A 16516-nucleotide genomic window follows, 5' to 3' on the forward strand; every position below is an offset into this window, starting at 1 on the left:
CGGGGTTCACTCCACGAATACTCAAGGCACGTGTTGGTGTGTTACCCCAGGCAGCATTTAACACATCCCGAAACCCCTCCAACTGAGAAGCGGGGTCCAGCACGGGCAGGAGGGCGAGCAGGAGTGAGAAGGCTGTCTTGGGGCCGTGGACTAACGGGCGATTTCTGAAAGTCCCACCCAACACTTAGAGTGATTTTTCTCGGCATATTAATCCTATGGATTTAACTCGGGGCATTTATCCTTTTTTCGGCTCCATCCCCTCGTTAGTAGGACAAGGCTATTCTCGTCCAAACGCGCAGCCGGCGGCTCTGTATTATAAAGTCTATATAAATACGACACAGTACCGGCGCTCAATATTTGTGTGGAGAGCACACCCGTACGCGTATAATCCGGGGAAGTCCCGCGGCTCCGAGCCTTTGCAGCCCGGCAGCCGCCCCGTCCCCGGCGCAGCCCGGCCCTCGCCCTCCGCCCGCCCCGGCCGGGGCTCCCGCTCCCGCCGCCGCCTCAGCGACCTCCCCCGGAGCCGCCGCGTGTGACACACCGGAGAAAAGCCTCCCGCGTCCCCCCGCCTCCCGCCCCCGCCCGCTCCCCCGGGGCGCCGCCGTCACCGCCAGCAGCCGGAGCAGCCGCTGAAGCCGAGGGGCGGCGGGGCTTGCCCGCCTCTCCCCCCTTCCCATCCCTTCCCTTCTCTCGCCTCTCCCCGGTGCCTATATATAGCCGCCTCTGCCCGAGCCAGCCGGGAGAGCGCTCTGTACCTGCAGGAGACGGAAAAGACAAAATAAGAGCGGAGCCGCGAGGAGTGACTCTCCGGAGCCGGCCCCGCCAGGAGGAGGAGGAAGAGAAGGACGGGCCCGGCGCCGCTGTCCGGTGCCGCCGCCCCCGGTGCCGGCCGAGCCCCGCAGGGGCGGCCCGACCTGCGCGGCGGCGCGGGACGCGCATGGCTCGGGCGCTGCCGGGGCCGGGCGCGGAGCCCGACCCCGGCCCCGGCGGCTCGGGGCGCGGGGGGAGGAGAGCTCCCTGCGGGCGGCGGCACTAGCGGGGGGGCCGGGGCGGCAGAGCCCTCCCCCTCGGTGCTGAGGTGCGCTCGGCGGCATGTGCTGAAGTGCCCCGCGGAAGCCGCACAAGTTGCCTGCGCAGCGCGGCCCCGGCGGCCGGACGGCGGGGAGCGCCCGGGGCCGCCGCCGGCTCCTGCCCGACACCGTCCCGTCCCGTCCCCCCGCCCGGGGGCCGCTCCCCGGCGGGGCTGCCGGCAGCCAGGGGTGATGCGGCTCGGCGGGAAGTGAGAGGCGGCGCGGCGGCGCGTCCCCCCCCCCGGGCCCAGGGCCCCCCTGCTTCGGAGCCTCCCATGCCTTCGGGGCCCCCTCGGGGGGCGGCGGCCCCGCGGGAGGCGGGGGCGACGCTGCCGTGATGGCCCTGGAGGACAAGCGGGAGAAGCGCCCGCCCGTCACCCCCATGATGATCGAGGAGGAGGCCGCCCTGCGGAACGGCAGCCGGGGGCTGCCGCCGGGCCCCTGGGCCGAGGCGGCGGGGCCGAGACCCCGCACCACGGAGCGGCACATCGCCGTGCACAAGCGCCTGGTGCTGGGCTTCGCCGTCTCCATCCTGGCGCTGCTGGCCGTGACCATGATCGCCGTGCTGCTCAGCGTCCGCTTCGAGGAGTGCGGCGCCGCCGCCGACGGCCCGCCGCGGGCCAGCGGCAACGGGAGCCTCTCGGGGGCAGCCCGGCAGCCGCCCGGTGCGGGGCAGCCCCCCGGCCGGCCGGAGGAGGAGGCGCGGGGCGGGGAGGCGGCGGCGGAGAAGGAGGAGGAGGAGGAGGAGGAGTGGCAGCGGCGGCGGGAGCTGCCGCCCTGGGCCCGGCCGCGGCTGCCGCGGCACCTGCGGCCGCTGCACTACAACCTGATGCTGAGCGCCTTCATGGAGAACTTCACCTTCAGCGGGGAGGTGAACGTGCAGCTGGAGGTGCGCAACGCCAGCCGCTACATCGTGCTGCACGCCCACCGCATGCACATCGAGGCGGTCCGCGTGGCCGAGGACAAGCTGGCCGGCGGCGTGCGGGTGGCCCGCTCCTTCCTCTACCCCCAGACCCAGGTCTTCGTCGTCGTCCTCAACCGCAGCCTGGAGGTGCAGAGAAGTTACAACCTCAAGATCATCTACAACGCCCTCATCGAGAACGAGCTGCTGGGCTTCTTCCGCAGCTCCTACGTCCTCCACGGCGAGAGAAGGTAGCGGAACGGGGGCGGGAGGGGCTGGGCGGGCGGCCCCGCCGCCGGCCCGCCTCGACTCAACTCGGGCCGAAGTTGGCGGCCCCCGCCCCTCCGCAGCAGCCCGCGCCGAACTTCGGGCGGGGCGGCGCTAGGACCCGGCGGGCCGCGGCGCCGCCAGGCGGGTGAGGCCGCGGCGCGCTGAGGGGCGCGGGGCCCGGCCGGCTGCCGCGGGCCGGGGGCTGTGGGCTGGGGAGCGGCGCGCTGAGGGGCGGCCCCCGCCCGGCAGGTCGGTGAGGGCAGGCCGGGCCTCGCTTCCAGCCGCCGCCTGTCTCGCCGGGGGTCCCCTCCGCCGTCCGGCCGCTCCTGAGGGCTGGTGCTGGGGAGGCGGAGCTGCGGGGGCTCTCGGCGCCGCGAGCCCTTCCCCGCTCCGCCCCACCGGCCGGGGTCGGGAGAGCGGCTGGAGGCGGTCGGAAGCGGCGGCCGAGGCCGAGGCTGAGGGAGCGTGTGGGAGCGAGCGGGGCGCGGGGGCAGGCCGGGCGCCGCCGGGGGCGGGCGGAGCTGCCTCGGCCGGGCAGGGCTGCGGGGCGGCTTCGGGCTGAGGCCGGGCCGGGCCGGTGCCGCGCTGGGGTTAGCCGGTGCCGCCGCCAGGTGAGCGGAGCGCTCCGCCTGCGCGCCCGCCTCGGGCGGGGAGGGCTGCGGGCTGTAGCCGACGGGTCAGCAGGTGCCCCTGGGCGGCTTGGAAATGGGCGGTGGTAACGAGTGAAGTCCCAAGGGTGACACGAGTAAAAGATACCGCCCGCTCTGTCCCTGTCGGGGCAATCCCGGAACGGAAACTCCAGGTCTGTTTAATAAACACTCCGTCTGTGTCCAGCTACCGTGTGTCCCCGTGTGACAGAGCCTTGCCAGGTTACAAATAGCAGCGTCTAGGGAAGCGAAACTTCTCTGCTGTTTTGTTTTTATTTCATTACTTGAAGGAAAAGGTGGTGGGATGTGATTTCACTTAACGTGAGTACATTTACGCCACCTGCTGCAACTGAACCACTGCAGATTTACACCCTGTGACAGAGCAAACCTGGTCAGTGTTCAGTGTTTTCATGCAGAACAAGAGTCGATCTTGATCTGTATTTACTCTTGTTATTGTAGCCCTTGGGTCCCTGTCGAGGCCCCTGTTATGGTGGGCAGGGTCACTGTGGAGGCCCTGTTCAGGCAGTTACAGAGGCTTTTTTTTTTTTTTTAAAGTAGTTTTCTCTTTTAAACACAATCAGACTTTGCAATAGAAAAGAAAGATGGGACAGGCTTCTTGATTGTTCTGGCACTGGGTATCATTTTAGAATTAGTTTCTTTTTAAGCTGTCCTTAACCGTGCAGTGACAGGTTCTCTCTTCCTGAATCTTACTGTTCTGTACTGTGAAGCGAAGAGTTTATAGTTGGAAGAATTGGGCAAAAAGAGTAAGTTGGACAGAAAAAGAGTGCTCACCAACTCGATTAAATCAACAGCCCTCGTATTAAAACATGTTTTCGTTACTATGCTTACTGACAATTTTAAACAGCCCGATGTTAGAACTGCAAGCAGGATTGAAATTGAGTTTGTGCAATTTGTCATCACAGTGAAATAAAGTGGAAATTTGGAAAAGCATGGTTGTAGGAAAAGATACAGATAAAATGCCTTTTATCACTGAGGAGTGAATGGCTGGGGTAATCGGGAGTTTATGCAGACCTGTATGGAAATGGGCAAATCAGAAGACAAAATACTGCTGACAGCAGGGGGTATAATACACTTTACAGACCCAAGAAATTATTTAAGCAGTTATTATTCTTGTGTATTTAGACTTTGTATAGGAATAATTGAATTGTCAAATAGGTGTTGCAGGGACATTTCTCCAAAGTTACTGTATTACACTTCCAATACTGATGCCCCAGTTATGATTTAAAAATAACAACAATAAAAAAAGGCCTATTCACTTTTTGAATCATCAAGGTAGCTTAAGACATGGAAGGCGATGGTAAAATGTGTTCCCCAGTGCTCTCTATGTAACTTTTCGGACACAAGTTGCTTTGTTTTTAATACACTTGAATATAGTTATATTGGGTGAGGTCCTTACCTTGTGTAAGGTAGCATTGTTATATTGCAATCAGTGGCATTTTTTCTTTATACCAACTCATTTATATCTCTTTGAGTAAAATGCTCTTTTTAAAACTGTAATCAGTGTGTGGTTATAGTTTCAGGTGTTTAATAGAAGTACTGTTTTTCCTTTTCAACTGTCACAGGCTTAACAACTCACTGTAGGATAAAGTAAATAATACACATTTAAACCACGCTCTTTGTTCAGAGCGTGCTCTTGCAGTGTAGCAATTTGCATTTTGATTAATAACCCATTTTTAATGTAATACATACAACCATTTGTAGTCCTTAAACATGAACGGCTTCTATTATGATAGATAGACAGGCTTCTCTCATGCTCTGAGAGACCTTGATGTTCCAGCAGGACTTTAGCTTTTTGACATCTTTATATTCGATTAAAACACAGCAACATCGTTGCAGTAGCATTTGCTATAAAAGGGTCTAAACCATCATTTTTCACTTTTGTTGTACATGAGGAGTGAATAACTCTGGTTAACTGGGAGGCTCCACAAACATGGTAATACCTTCACTTTATAATTTTTTGTTTCATAAAGTTAGTTCATTTTCTGTGGTCTTCACAGGTGAAAATCATAAATCAGCCTGAAATGTTGATAGCCGCATTAAAGTACTTATTTTCTTACTGAAATCTTTGCTACTTTAATTGAAATGTGATATGCAAGTGATATGCTACAAATCTACTTTGCATTATGTGCCAGAATTTACTGGCAGTAATCAACAGACATTTAATACAGAGCTACAGTAGAGTACCATAAGAATATGCACACATAATTTAAATGAACATCAAACTTTGGCATAAGTGAAAAGGAAAAAAAATTTCTTCTATCACACAGACAAAACAAACAGACATATTCTTCCATGTTATAACAACTAAGATGTCAAAATAGATAGGTTGTTGAGGAAACACATGTCTTTCTTTAATAGATGAGGTGGAATTAAAACACCTGCAAATTACTGTCGTGGGTATGCTGAGAAGACAGGCTGCAAGGCTGTCATTCCCAGAAGTACAACTTTTTATGGTGATATTTTGGGGAATTGGAGATAAAAATGTCAGTGCCCAGAGAAGTGTGGAGAGAGATGGATGAAATACTCCGTCTGGTCTTCACTTTTGGCATGCTATAGAAGTTTTGCTTGTTTTTTCCTCCTAATATAGAGAGAAATAGACAGTCACAGAAAATGTTTTGGGGTTTTTTTTTTTTTAAACATATATAAGGGTTTAGTCTTTGGGAAGCAGTTTTTAACTTTTTGTTTGTTTTGCTTTATGGCACAACAAGCAAATCGTTTGATAGTAATGCACATGTTATAAATATCACTGTTATTGGTAGTTGATGTATTTTTAGTATGAAATATTGACTCCCCAGTGTTTGCCCAGTTATGTGTATGTGGATATATCTATCTGTGTGAGAATACAGAAGATGCAGAGTTTACCAGGTTTTATTAGTCTGGTGAAGAGATTGTTTCAGTGGCCTAACACATAACAAATATTAAAAGACTACTGATAGGATCTCCAAGAAGGGGTGGGGGAGAAAAAAGCTTCCTTACTGAGAGAGTGTTAGAATATATACAGTATTCCCTAAGTATGCATTTACATGTGTGTCTGAACTCATTAAAATTGTTAATTGCAGAGGAAAGTTCATCATTCTTGCTTTATTAATAACAGGCCAGTACAGTTTTCCATGCTCACTTGAAGCTTCTGTTGATGTCTGTAGCTGTTTAGAGTGTGCCTAGAATGCAGAATCAGGTCCACTTGAAATACTTTGCATATAAATTAAGTTGCTTTGCTTCATTTAATTGGCTGATTTGGCTTTGTTGCACTAGTGCAAATCCACTGATAATATGGAATTTTGTTGGATTAACACTGGAATACCTGACACCAACTTTTTACCTTATATTTAGCAACCTTACACAGAATTCTGATTTTAGTAATCTGTGTTTTATAATGAGACAAGAAAAATGCAACATGATGAATTCCTTCAATAACTACTAGCCAAATAAGGCTTTTTATTTTAGACAAAAGACCACGGGTAACTACTTCAGTGGTGGAAAAATTTTTCAAGTTTTTAGAAAATTAGTCTTATTTGAAAGAGGTGATAATTTCACCAGAAAACATGTATCTAGTTCCATCAGGCATGGATGCACTATAGCAAGATAAAGTGTAACATTTCAAAAAGTTTATTCGTTTGTTGTTTTTTATAAAATAATGCTCCAAAATATGTATAAAACCCAATAAGTTTTAGAATAAGTTAATTAGATACTTTATTTTCCTTATGGGCTACCTATTTTTTTCTCCCTCGGTGTTAGAGAGTATCATATTGCAGAATAATGCTTACAGACTGATTAATAATAGGTGCCACCATTTTCATTATATCAAATCTATCCACCCATCCTCTTCCCTCAGAGGAATAATAGATGATTAGTCAACCTCTAGAATTCTGATAAATGTTTACCTCATATCTAAAATTGCATGGTTATTTCCACTGATGGAACCTTGGAAAGTGATATGTGAATCAATACCACTCAAAAAGTCTACATATGTGCTGCCTTTACAGTTACGTAGTTGGCTCATAGTCTTTTTCTGGAGGCATGCAGGATGAGAAAATATTCTTATCATCGAACCCCATAATTCAACCTTTTAAGTGTAGCTTCTTGTTTCTGCAAAGAGATCATTGCACGTGGGTTTTCTGCAAATGTGTAAATATAAGTCTCTACCCAGAAAGGTTCCTATTCTCTATCTGAATTAAAATCTCTTTAGTTCCAAAGAAAACAGTTACAGATTTTATTGTCAAACTAAAGCCTTCCTATTCTCTACAGTGGCATAATAAATGTCATTTCCTCCTTCACATATCTTTTCATAATTTGACCCATTAACTGAGAACATCGATTTGTTCTCTGTAAAATACACCAGAAAAGAAAAGCACATGCAGAAGAACGGTGAACTACTCTCTGCTTGTTTAATCATTTGCTTACATTTGTAATTCTGCAAAGCTCACAGAATGGTTTTTTGGACTTGCACAGTCACAGCAGTGCTGTATGATAGTGTGTCTCAGACCTACATGCAACCGGTACAGAAATAATCAGCAGTGGAAAACAATGACTGTCTTGAGTGTGCTATGTGACCATAAGTTCCAATGCCCAAAGAAAGGTGAAGTGCCCTGTTGTTGTCTCAGGGCGGAGTGAACTCCCTGAAGGCTGTTTGAACTGAGGGCTGTGCTTGTTTTACATCGTATAACCAATATTGGCTGACTTTTTTTCACATATTGATGAGCAAAACTGAAGTTTGATACAAGGCAAGGGGTTGTTTATTTAACATCAGTGTGGTGTCTGCAAATTTGTAGGAAATTTGTAGACCGTTACTTTTTATCAATTGTGTTGCAGTATAGGTAGTAAGAAAGTGATAAAACAGTGTTCAAACACTGTATACTTTGTACGGTTTGTTCCCCCCTCGCCCCCAACCACAATAGTCAAGCAATGTCTTATTTGGTACATCCATGAATCAAGTGCTGTGCACGGTTAGTAATTGCTTTGGTTTTTTTGTTCGCTTCTTTTCTAGGTTTCTTGGTGTTACGCAGTTTTCTCCTACTCATGCCAGAAAAGCTTTTCCTTGCTTTGATGAACCCATCTACAAGGCCACTTTCAAAATCAGCATCAGGCATCAAGCAACTTACTTATCTTTGTCCAACATGCCAGTTGAAACTTCTGTTTTTGAAGAAGATGGATGGGTTACAGATCACTTTTCACAGACCCCTCTCATGTCCACGTATTACCTAGCTTGGGCAGTGTGCAATTTTACATACCGGGAAACTGTCACCAAGAGTGGAGTAGTTGTAAGTATTTCTAATGTTGTATCAAATACATTTCGTTACTTTGAAAACCCTCACTTTTTGTAAGGGATCATAACATCAAGTACTTAAAGTATTTTCTTGATTAGCATTCCTAAAATTTGCAACTTTATTTAATGATAGTGTGTATTGTTTGGGACCTTTTCTGAAGGTTTGTCTGATACCTTTTGTAACTGGTTAGCTTAGTAGGTGTGGTTGCCTGATGACATTTTAAGCTTTTAAATATGCCATTTCACTTCACTTTGATTTTCTGGGGAAGTTTTCTCTTGCTTTTCCTGTAGCCTTTTCAATACCAGTGTTCGTGGGACTATTTATTAAAAGAAAGCAGTAGTACTGGCAGCATTTCCAGTCTCCTTCCTTCCGTACTGACATGTCCCTTGGTGTGCTGTGTGCTAGCTTAGGAGGCTGATAAAGTGATTTCTATCTTAGAGCTCTTGCTTAGGAGCAGGACTTTACAAACCTATCAGCTTCCTGGGGAGGTCCAGGTTGATGGAAGCACTAACCTTCTGGAGCTGTTGTTTCCAAATATGGCACAATTCCAGGAGTTAATGCCCTGAAAAAAAAAGAGAGAAAATCCTTTATTTATGTCAGTTTTGTTTTTGTTTACAAATATCAAGCTCAGAACTGTATAACAAGCCAAAACATACATGAGAAATGCTGTCAGCTTAATAGAATGTTTCACAGCGCTGTCATCTTGATTTTTCAGGTGAACATACAGAGAAACCCTTCCTTAGTTAGTGTATAACAAAACAGAACTAGTTCTGGAAGCAGAGGGCTAGGCGGCAGTTTAAACTGTGTGCCTGAGCAAAGGGGGTGTTTACCTCATACTTCTGCAAATGCTCTATGACTCTGTGCTGTACCGTGGGGCATAAGGAAGGACTGCAGGCCTCCCTTCTGTGGCTAATCAGGTCAGGAAACTTCTCCATAACCACTTTTAGCTAGCCTAAGCATTGAGCTGCTGTGGAGGGAGCTGATCCCACCTTCTCTGAGCCAAAGGTATTCTTTGCCTTCCTTGTGCCAGCCTTCAGCTCTGTACAGCTGTATGATCTGGCTGAAGACTGACCTGAAAAAATAAATGAAACTGTGGTAAGTTTTCAACCAAATTAGTTCTCCGATCCAGCTTTTTGTGTGACTGTCAGAGCCCTAGTACGGATTCAAGGCTGCACTGGTGGAAGGTGGACCCAGGACAGCCCTCTGCATTGGCATCCCTCATTTAGGCCATACTGAAGTGATCAGGAAATGTCTTGTTTTTGTCACTGGAACAGCTGGGTAGGACACTGGGGGCCCTTCACTCCTTTACAGCCCTTTCATACCATGGCCAGCAGGCTATGACACTACCCTCTGGCCCCACGAAAGGAGAGGAAGAAGCATGGCTAGGAAGTGGTTCTCTGAGATGCTTTAACCTACGAGTGTAAGGATGTGGGAACTGCTGAGGCCATGCTTGCAGTCCCAGTCGTTACCTGTGATGGCCTTTGGGTTTGTAGGGTTTTTTTGTGTGGTGGTGGTGTGGGTTTTTTTGGTGTTTGTTTGGTTTTTTTTTTTGGCTATGTTGTTTCTTTGTCAGTTCAATGAGTTGGGCTAATTTAGAAAAAGGATCTCACAAATGCCAAGGCAAAGAAGTAAGGAGGGAGAAGTGGGTGCCTGGTTCTTAGTGTTGCTACCAACAGATTAATTATCTGTAAAAGAGGGGTTGCTCTTGGGACGAGGAATTGGTTGCCTCTGGCTGTTGTAATAGTCATAGCATCATAGAATGGTTTGGATTGGAAGGGGCCTTAAAGATCATCTAGTTCCAACCCCCCTGCCATGGGCAGGGACACCTTCCACTAGACCAGGTTGCTCAAAGCCCCATCCAACCTGGCCTTGAACACTCCCAGGGAGGGGGCAGCCACAACTTCTCTGGGCAACCTGTTCCAGTGTCTCACCACCCTCACAGTAAAGAATTTCTTCCTAATATCTAATCTGTATCTACCCTCTTGCAGTTTAAAACTGTTACACCTCGTCCTGTCACTACACTCCCTGATAAAGAGGAGTGTTCACTGGCCTAGTAGAACAGGGTGAGATATCAGGCCATTTCTTACTCCCTATCAACCAGTACCGAAACAGACTTCTATGTAGGTAGGAGTTGATGATTTTCATTATAATGTACTTCACATGCTAAATGATTTAGTCTTAAGCTAAGAATGTCCTGGTATTTTTCAGCTTTAGAAAGCACTAGTTATTTGAGGTGCTCCTTTAATAAGATGGAAGTTTTTGGTGTATACTCTAGTAGGTAGGTCTTGTGTTCCTTGTGCTCTAATACAATGTAATGCTTGCAAGTTTGTCCTACATAATAGTGCCCTGTTATCTCGCTTTGAAATGTCCTAGACTCATCTGAGGAACAGCTGCAAGCAGCTCAGCTTCCGACATCAGTGTAAGCAAATACATGAAACCTGGGGGATGGACCTCAGTACCATCAATTTGAAAGATACAACCTTCTTCCTCTTTAACTCATTTTCTTGTAGTGTTATTCAGAGCTCATATCCTGCAGACTTTTACTGCTTGAGTATGTTTGATACCCTGAAGGCAGAGGCACACTCATGTCTTACAGACAGTAATTGATAACTTCCTGCTGTTCTCATATTTGGCAAAACTGTTCTCAAGACTTTAGGTTTAACAGGAATCCAAAGAGAATATCCAAGTATTAATTTGTTAGTAATTTGTGGCTACTAGGGCCTGATAGTTATGCTTGAGTCTGTTGGTTCAGTGGATGTAGGACATACAAATGTATACTCCACCAGCTTGACAGTACCATTGTACAGAACTTTGCGAACAATTATGCAAATCAGTGGATAATCTTCGCAAAGACTGGAAGACCAAAAGCCTATATAGGTTGAGATAGTCTCTTACCCCATAAAATTGTTTGGTTAGTCTAGGCTTTTAGCTCTTGTTTTTTATAGTAACCCTATCACAGAGGTATGTTAATGCCCGGGAATACCAAAATAGTTTCCACTGAGTTATTGGTTAAATATATTTTGCTATTTTTCAGTCCATTTGTGATCTGATCATCTTTCATTGTTGTTCAATTTTGTTGAAAGAGTGTCTCAAGGTATGAGCTCACGGCAGATGCTTTAGAGCTGTGTTCATTCAGATGAATTGCTGAGATAATCCATCTTTTTGAGTCTTTCATATTGCAGTACCAGGAGTTCATGGACACTACTGGGTGAATTAGAAATTACCTGAAACTTGACACATGCAATTCTAAACTTCTTGGTTTCCTCTGAAGCCACTTGTTCAATAAAATTTAGTTGCTCCCATATCCATGGCAATGAATGTAAATGTATGATAAAAGTAAGTTTGCTTCTAAAAATGAATGAATGTTCAGGAAAATTAACTGAACCCCCATATTGAAGCATCTTGATGGGCAATTTCTTGCATTGGGGAATCTTACTTCAATTACTGTAGTGTATACTGTATTTATTTTGTAGATATATACTAAACACCTAAAAGACTTCAGCTTGCACATACTTTTGCTTTTGTTTTGGCACTTTCTTGAACCTGGTTTTGGTTCACAAAGCATTTTTGTGTGTGTGTGTGGGGAGGGGGGGAAGGGGCAGGGAAGTGTCCTTTCAAATTTTGACAGCATGCTAATGATTAAAATTTCACCTCTCTTCCAGCTGACCAGTCTTACTAAACTGCTGTGGTCAAGGGTAGATAAACTCCCTGAGGAATAAAAGAAACAGTGAGATTAAAACCAGGTTTGTTCCTCAAAATGGTTAAATGTTAGCTGTTCAGTTTTTCTCAAAGAATGACATTGACCTCAAAATTAATTTTAACCTAAGTGTGAGATTCAAATACAAATCAAGTTGTAAATAGAAACTGACTTTTGGAAAGCTTAGGTAGCCAATCAAAATAGTAATTTTGATATATCCTATATAATTCTTGCAGACATGAAGATGTTCTATATTTCATACACTAAAATTCATTTGGAAAGGGGAATAAAGACAAGCAGTGCTTTTCTAGGTGCACAGATCAGTGGATGTGGGTCATTAGCGTAATTCTTTAGTCCATATGAGTCTGACCAGAATCCCTTCCAGAGCAGGTAATTTAAAAGCAGAGTTGACTTCTTCCATGTATTACAGATACATAATAAGATCTTCAGATTCATCTGGGATTACAGGCAATGATTCAAATCACTTGATGCTTGTGGAAAGGACTGTGCTGCAGTCATCTATGCTGCTGCGGACTAGGGAGCTGTATAGTTCTACCAGGGTGCTGCCTGAGGTAATTCTGTGTTAAGGGAGGAGGGATGCCCTTACGAGCAGGCTTAGCTGATCTTTGTATGGCCCTAGACCCACTGTAGCTGTGCCAGCTGTGGTTGATGAAAATCATAGGGTCTGTGTACTCTCATCTTTGCGCAGTACAATAATTCAGAAAACTCCACTGACTTTCACATGCTTGCTTGCTTCTACTCATATGTTGTGTTTCCTAATCGTAACTCTTATGTATGTTCTTTGTCAGTAGTTCTTAAAAGCAAAATATTGCTGGCTGGATTGTAATGTCTGTCACATCATGTCTGTGTCTCTTTCCTTCATTGTTGTCTTTATCTGTCCTTTCAATCCACCAGGCCTTTTCCTACTATTGTTACTTTATTTTTCCCCTGTCTGGATTTATTATTACTGTACTTCATGTTTAGCTGTACTTCTATTTTCCAAACCCTCGGTTTCTCATCATTCCTTTGTCAGGTGAACACGGAAACTCACTATATCCTGCATGTCTTGTCACTGTCTCATAAGTTATTTTAATTCTTTTTTTTTTTCCTGCTAATTCTTTCTCTTTTCAGTTAGTGGAAAGGAGTGAGCGCTCAGAGACAAAGCAGAGTATATCAGTGGAGATGAATGCATTTCTGGAAAGAGATGTTTCAGGGAGATTCATCGTCTAACGTTCTTCTCTTTTGCTGTGGATGGGGTGTGGAGATAGGTATGGAAATAAAGTGCCAACTGGCAGCTTTAAAGTGGCTCTTGGCAGGGGGAGTATCTGCTAAAAAGAAAAAAAGGAAAGTGCGTGGAAAGGAGTGGAGTCAGGAGTAACTGTGGGTGCAGGGGTTAGAAGAGCAAGTGCAGGCAGTGCCAAAGCAGATGGGAATTAGCAGCAGTGAAAGGAAGTGGCTATCTGGCTGGGTGGTAGAGAGTGGGAGGAGGAATGTCGATGAAAGGCAGTGCTGAAAGAAGAATTTTGCGTGGTTTCACTTCTGCTACTCCCGCTCCTATTCCAAAATGGTTGCAGCATATGTTGCAGGACAGGCAGTGTGTGGGCCTGACCACAACTTGGTCAGCTGCACAGGGTAGGACCTCCACTGGCTGTCTGAATCCATGTGCATTACATTTTGAGGAGAGCTCTACAGCCTTGCTTTTAGTTTTATTAAACATTACTGTAGAGTCGTCAGTGCCGAGTAATTTGTCATGATACAGAGAAAGACCTTGAGGCTAAGAAAGATCTTCTGAGAAGAGTCATACCAAAATAAGGCCAACCTTTATTGCACTGCTGCTGTTTTGTTATTACTTTATCTAAGATGTAATTAGAGATCACAAGCTCCTGGTTAGTAAAAATCTTAATTCAATACTTTACAGTGCAGTTAAGTCTTATCCTGGCCAATGAGGAGGAGCTGTAATAATCTGGCTAAAGGAGAATAAGATAATTACTGTTTCCATAGTGCGCTCTGGCTTGTAGAGGGCCTGCATAAATGTCCTGGCACTGAATTCTCTTAGGCTTGTGTTTGGGAGGCTCACTCAGTTTGGCTCGGCATCACACAAAAAGATAGAGTGGTCTCAAAAATGGGATCTGTGCACTAATAGTCACTCGATTCTGCACAAGTGAAAAATCCTTTTTTCCCGGAAAGGGCTGGTGAACAGAGTCACATAAGCAGACTTAGGTCGGACTCAGTGTGTGTCCAAGAGCTCATGTTAGTTCATGTCCAGCACCATGGGACCATGGTTTTATACTTGTCCTTAAGACAAGATGACTGGAGGTAGTGCTTCTAGCACTCCTGGAGAGGCTGGAGAGCTGGGCTGGACATTCCCTCATCTGCAGTGCAGTGATCAGCCTGAGGAGACTGAAGAGCTGACTTTCATTAATAGCCTAAAAAAAATATCAGGTTGAACAACTATTCAGAATAACTTTTTCCCCAGTGGGTTCTGTCACTTGTTAGTTACTAGAAAAAACCAAAACCGTGAGTTCTCTCTAAAATAACTCTGCGCTTATTGTGCAGTTCAGCCTCTAGCTTTTAGAAAATTATTTTGTATTTGAAAAATGTATTAATACTTTTATGTAATAGCAGTAATAACCTCAAGACCAGGCATTTTCTGTCAGTTAATGACTACCTGGGTTAAAGGCCTGAGGCTCTGCCTTAGGCCCTCTCTTCAGCTGCTGGTTATTAACTGCCAGCAAAGTCTCTCCATCAGTTATTATTTATTAATCAGTATTGAAGTAATTATACACCAGATAGTTCTTTGTGGGTGAGCAAATTGGTTACAGCAGAATGATTTAGCTATCAAAAGTAGAATTAGTCCTCAATTAAAATTAAGTTTTCTTGCTCTGCAATCTGAATTTAGTCCAGCTCCAGAGTTGAGCTCTACTTTCTAAGCCCACCTATACCTGAAAAGTAACTTTTGTTAGCCCACCACTTACCACTGGGAGGCCACGTGTATCTGATAAACAGATAGCAGCTAATGTGGGAAGCATCAGGCATATTTCTGAAGCCTGATGTAATGCAGACTTGTAATGTTTAATCTTTATATGTCCTGGAATGCTGCCCTGATAGTGGTATGGTGATACTCATTCATTTTTTGGTCTTTGTTACAAATGTCCCACTCTTGCCTTCCCCAAAATGGCTTTCATCAAACAGTTAAAAATAAAACATATGTTACAAAGAATGTGATGGGAGGTATGCAGTTATACTGAGCTAGAAAAGCACACGTGCATAGGAACATGGATAGGTGTGTTTGTGCTTTCTTTTGCTTGTGTGAAATTTTCTCTGTAGTAACGACAGAAAGGCTGGTTCTGCAAGTACCTTTTATCCAGTTTAGTGCTTACTATTGTGAATTGTTTTAGTTAAGTGGGAATCCGTAATATACTACATTAGTAATCGAAAGAAATCATAGCTTTTTCAGATTCACCACATCAATATTTATTTACCCATTCTGTTTCAGGTTTGTGTATTGAAAATGACTTCTAGTTTATTAATTTTTAAATACTATAGCTACAAAATATGCTGCAAACAGAAAAACCCTATGTGATCAGCATCCATGCTAAACTGAATATGCCAGGGAATCTGTTAAAAACATAAATTGCAAACTTGCAATCCATCGTTATTGATTTCTGGTTGAATTTGCAAGTCGAATGCACTAGGAAAACACTGTACATGTATTGTGCTTACTCCTTTAAAAAAATGCTCTCCGTCAGCACTTGTAGTACATGCAGAATTTAAATGTGATATTTATTTTATTAACATAAACTCTCAGCTGCACTCTGCAAATAATATTATTGAGTTGAAAGACTTGAATTTGGGAACAATGTTTTGTTTTGGTTTTGCCTAGGAAGATCACCTGTAAGTATCTGGTGGTAGTGGTGTACTGAACTCTGTATGTAGTAGCAAGACGACTGTTGAAAAGCATAAATTCTTAATTTATGGCTAATTTGTAGGCTTATGGCTTGCTTTCATTAACAAGGAGCAGAGAGAGAGGCAGGACCTGTGATTGCTGTCCTGACAAGCATCAGGCCAGGGTCTTGATTGCAATTCCGTACCTTCAAGAGCATTTATTCATCTAGAGTCTCTTCTGGCTCGTGAAAAGAAAGAAGAGTCTGGGACTCTTGGTACTTTCCACTCCTTCCCTGCCATTTGCTCAGAGGAGAGTAGTGTGAAGTGTCTGCAGTTCCTCCCATTTACCACATTACAAGCAGGGGAAGGAGGGAGATGGAGGAGGAAAGACTCTACCTCCTTTTCCTTTCATGTACTAATGAGCATATGCTTAGTAGTACGTACTGTGACAATATAACTCATAGTGAAGACTGAACACTCGAGCTGTGCTCTGCTTTCTGTACTACATTCTTTCATGTCTCCTTATGCCTCTTATGTTCTGCTGTCATATTTGACTTCATTAACTTATTCGTTAAGGTCTCTGTCCTTGGCATCAACGTGAATTCTGCTTTCTGACATCCAAGGAAGTAGCAAGAGTCTATTAACATGTTTCCATAAGAGTCATGCTCTTGCTGTAAAAGCAAAAATGAAGTGCCGAATAATCTGTAGGAGGTATCTCACCCCAGGACAACGTAAAGGTGAACACGTCCCTGCACCAGCCT

At 45.5% G+C, this 16516-nt stretch overlaps 1 protein-coding gene across 3 annotated transcripts in view; it reads left to right on the forward strand.

The window, feature by feature from the left end:
* Positions 1-634: 634 nt before the first annotated feature.
* The window catches only part of TRHDE (thyrotropin releasing hormone degrading enzyme), a 222854-nt gene continuing 206972 nt past the window's right edge, over positions 635-16516 (forward strand). For all 3 annotated transcript variants that reach the window (XR_012042899.1, XM_072863690.1, XM_072863704.1), the window contains exons 1-2: positions 635-2222; positions 7894-8167. Coding sequence is in view for 2 of the 3 variants with exons in the window: in XM_072863690.1 (XP_072719791.1) it covers positions 1408-2222; positions 7894-8167 (1089 nt within the window). In the remaining variant the exon portion in view is untranslated. The remainder of the gene's footprint in view (positions 2223-7893; positions 8168-16516) is intronic.

The sequence above is a fragment of the Ciconia boyciana genome, chromosome 1, assembly GCF_034638445.1.
Source record: "Ciconia boyciana chromosome 1, ASM3463844v1, whole genome shotgun sequence".
In the NCBI taxonomy this organism is placed as follows: Eukaryota; Metazoa; Chordata; class Aves; order Ciconiiformes; family Ciconiidae; genus Ciconia; species Ciconia boyciana.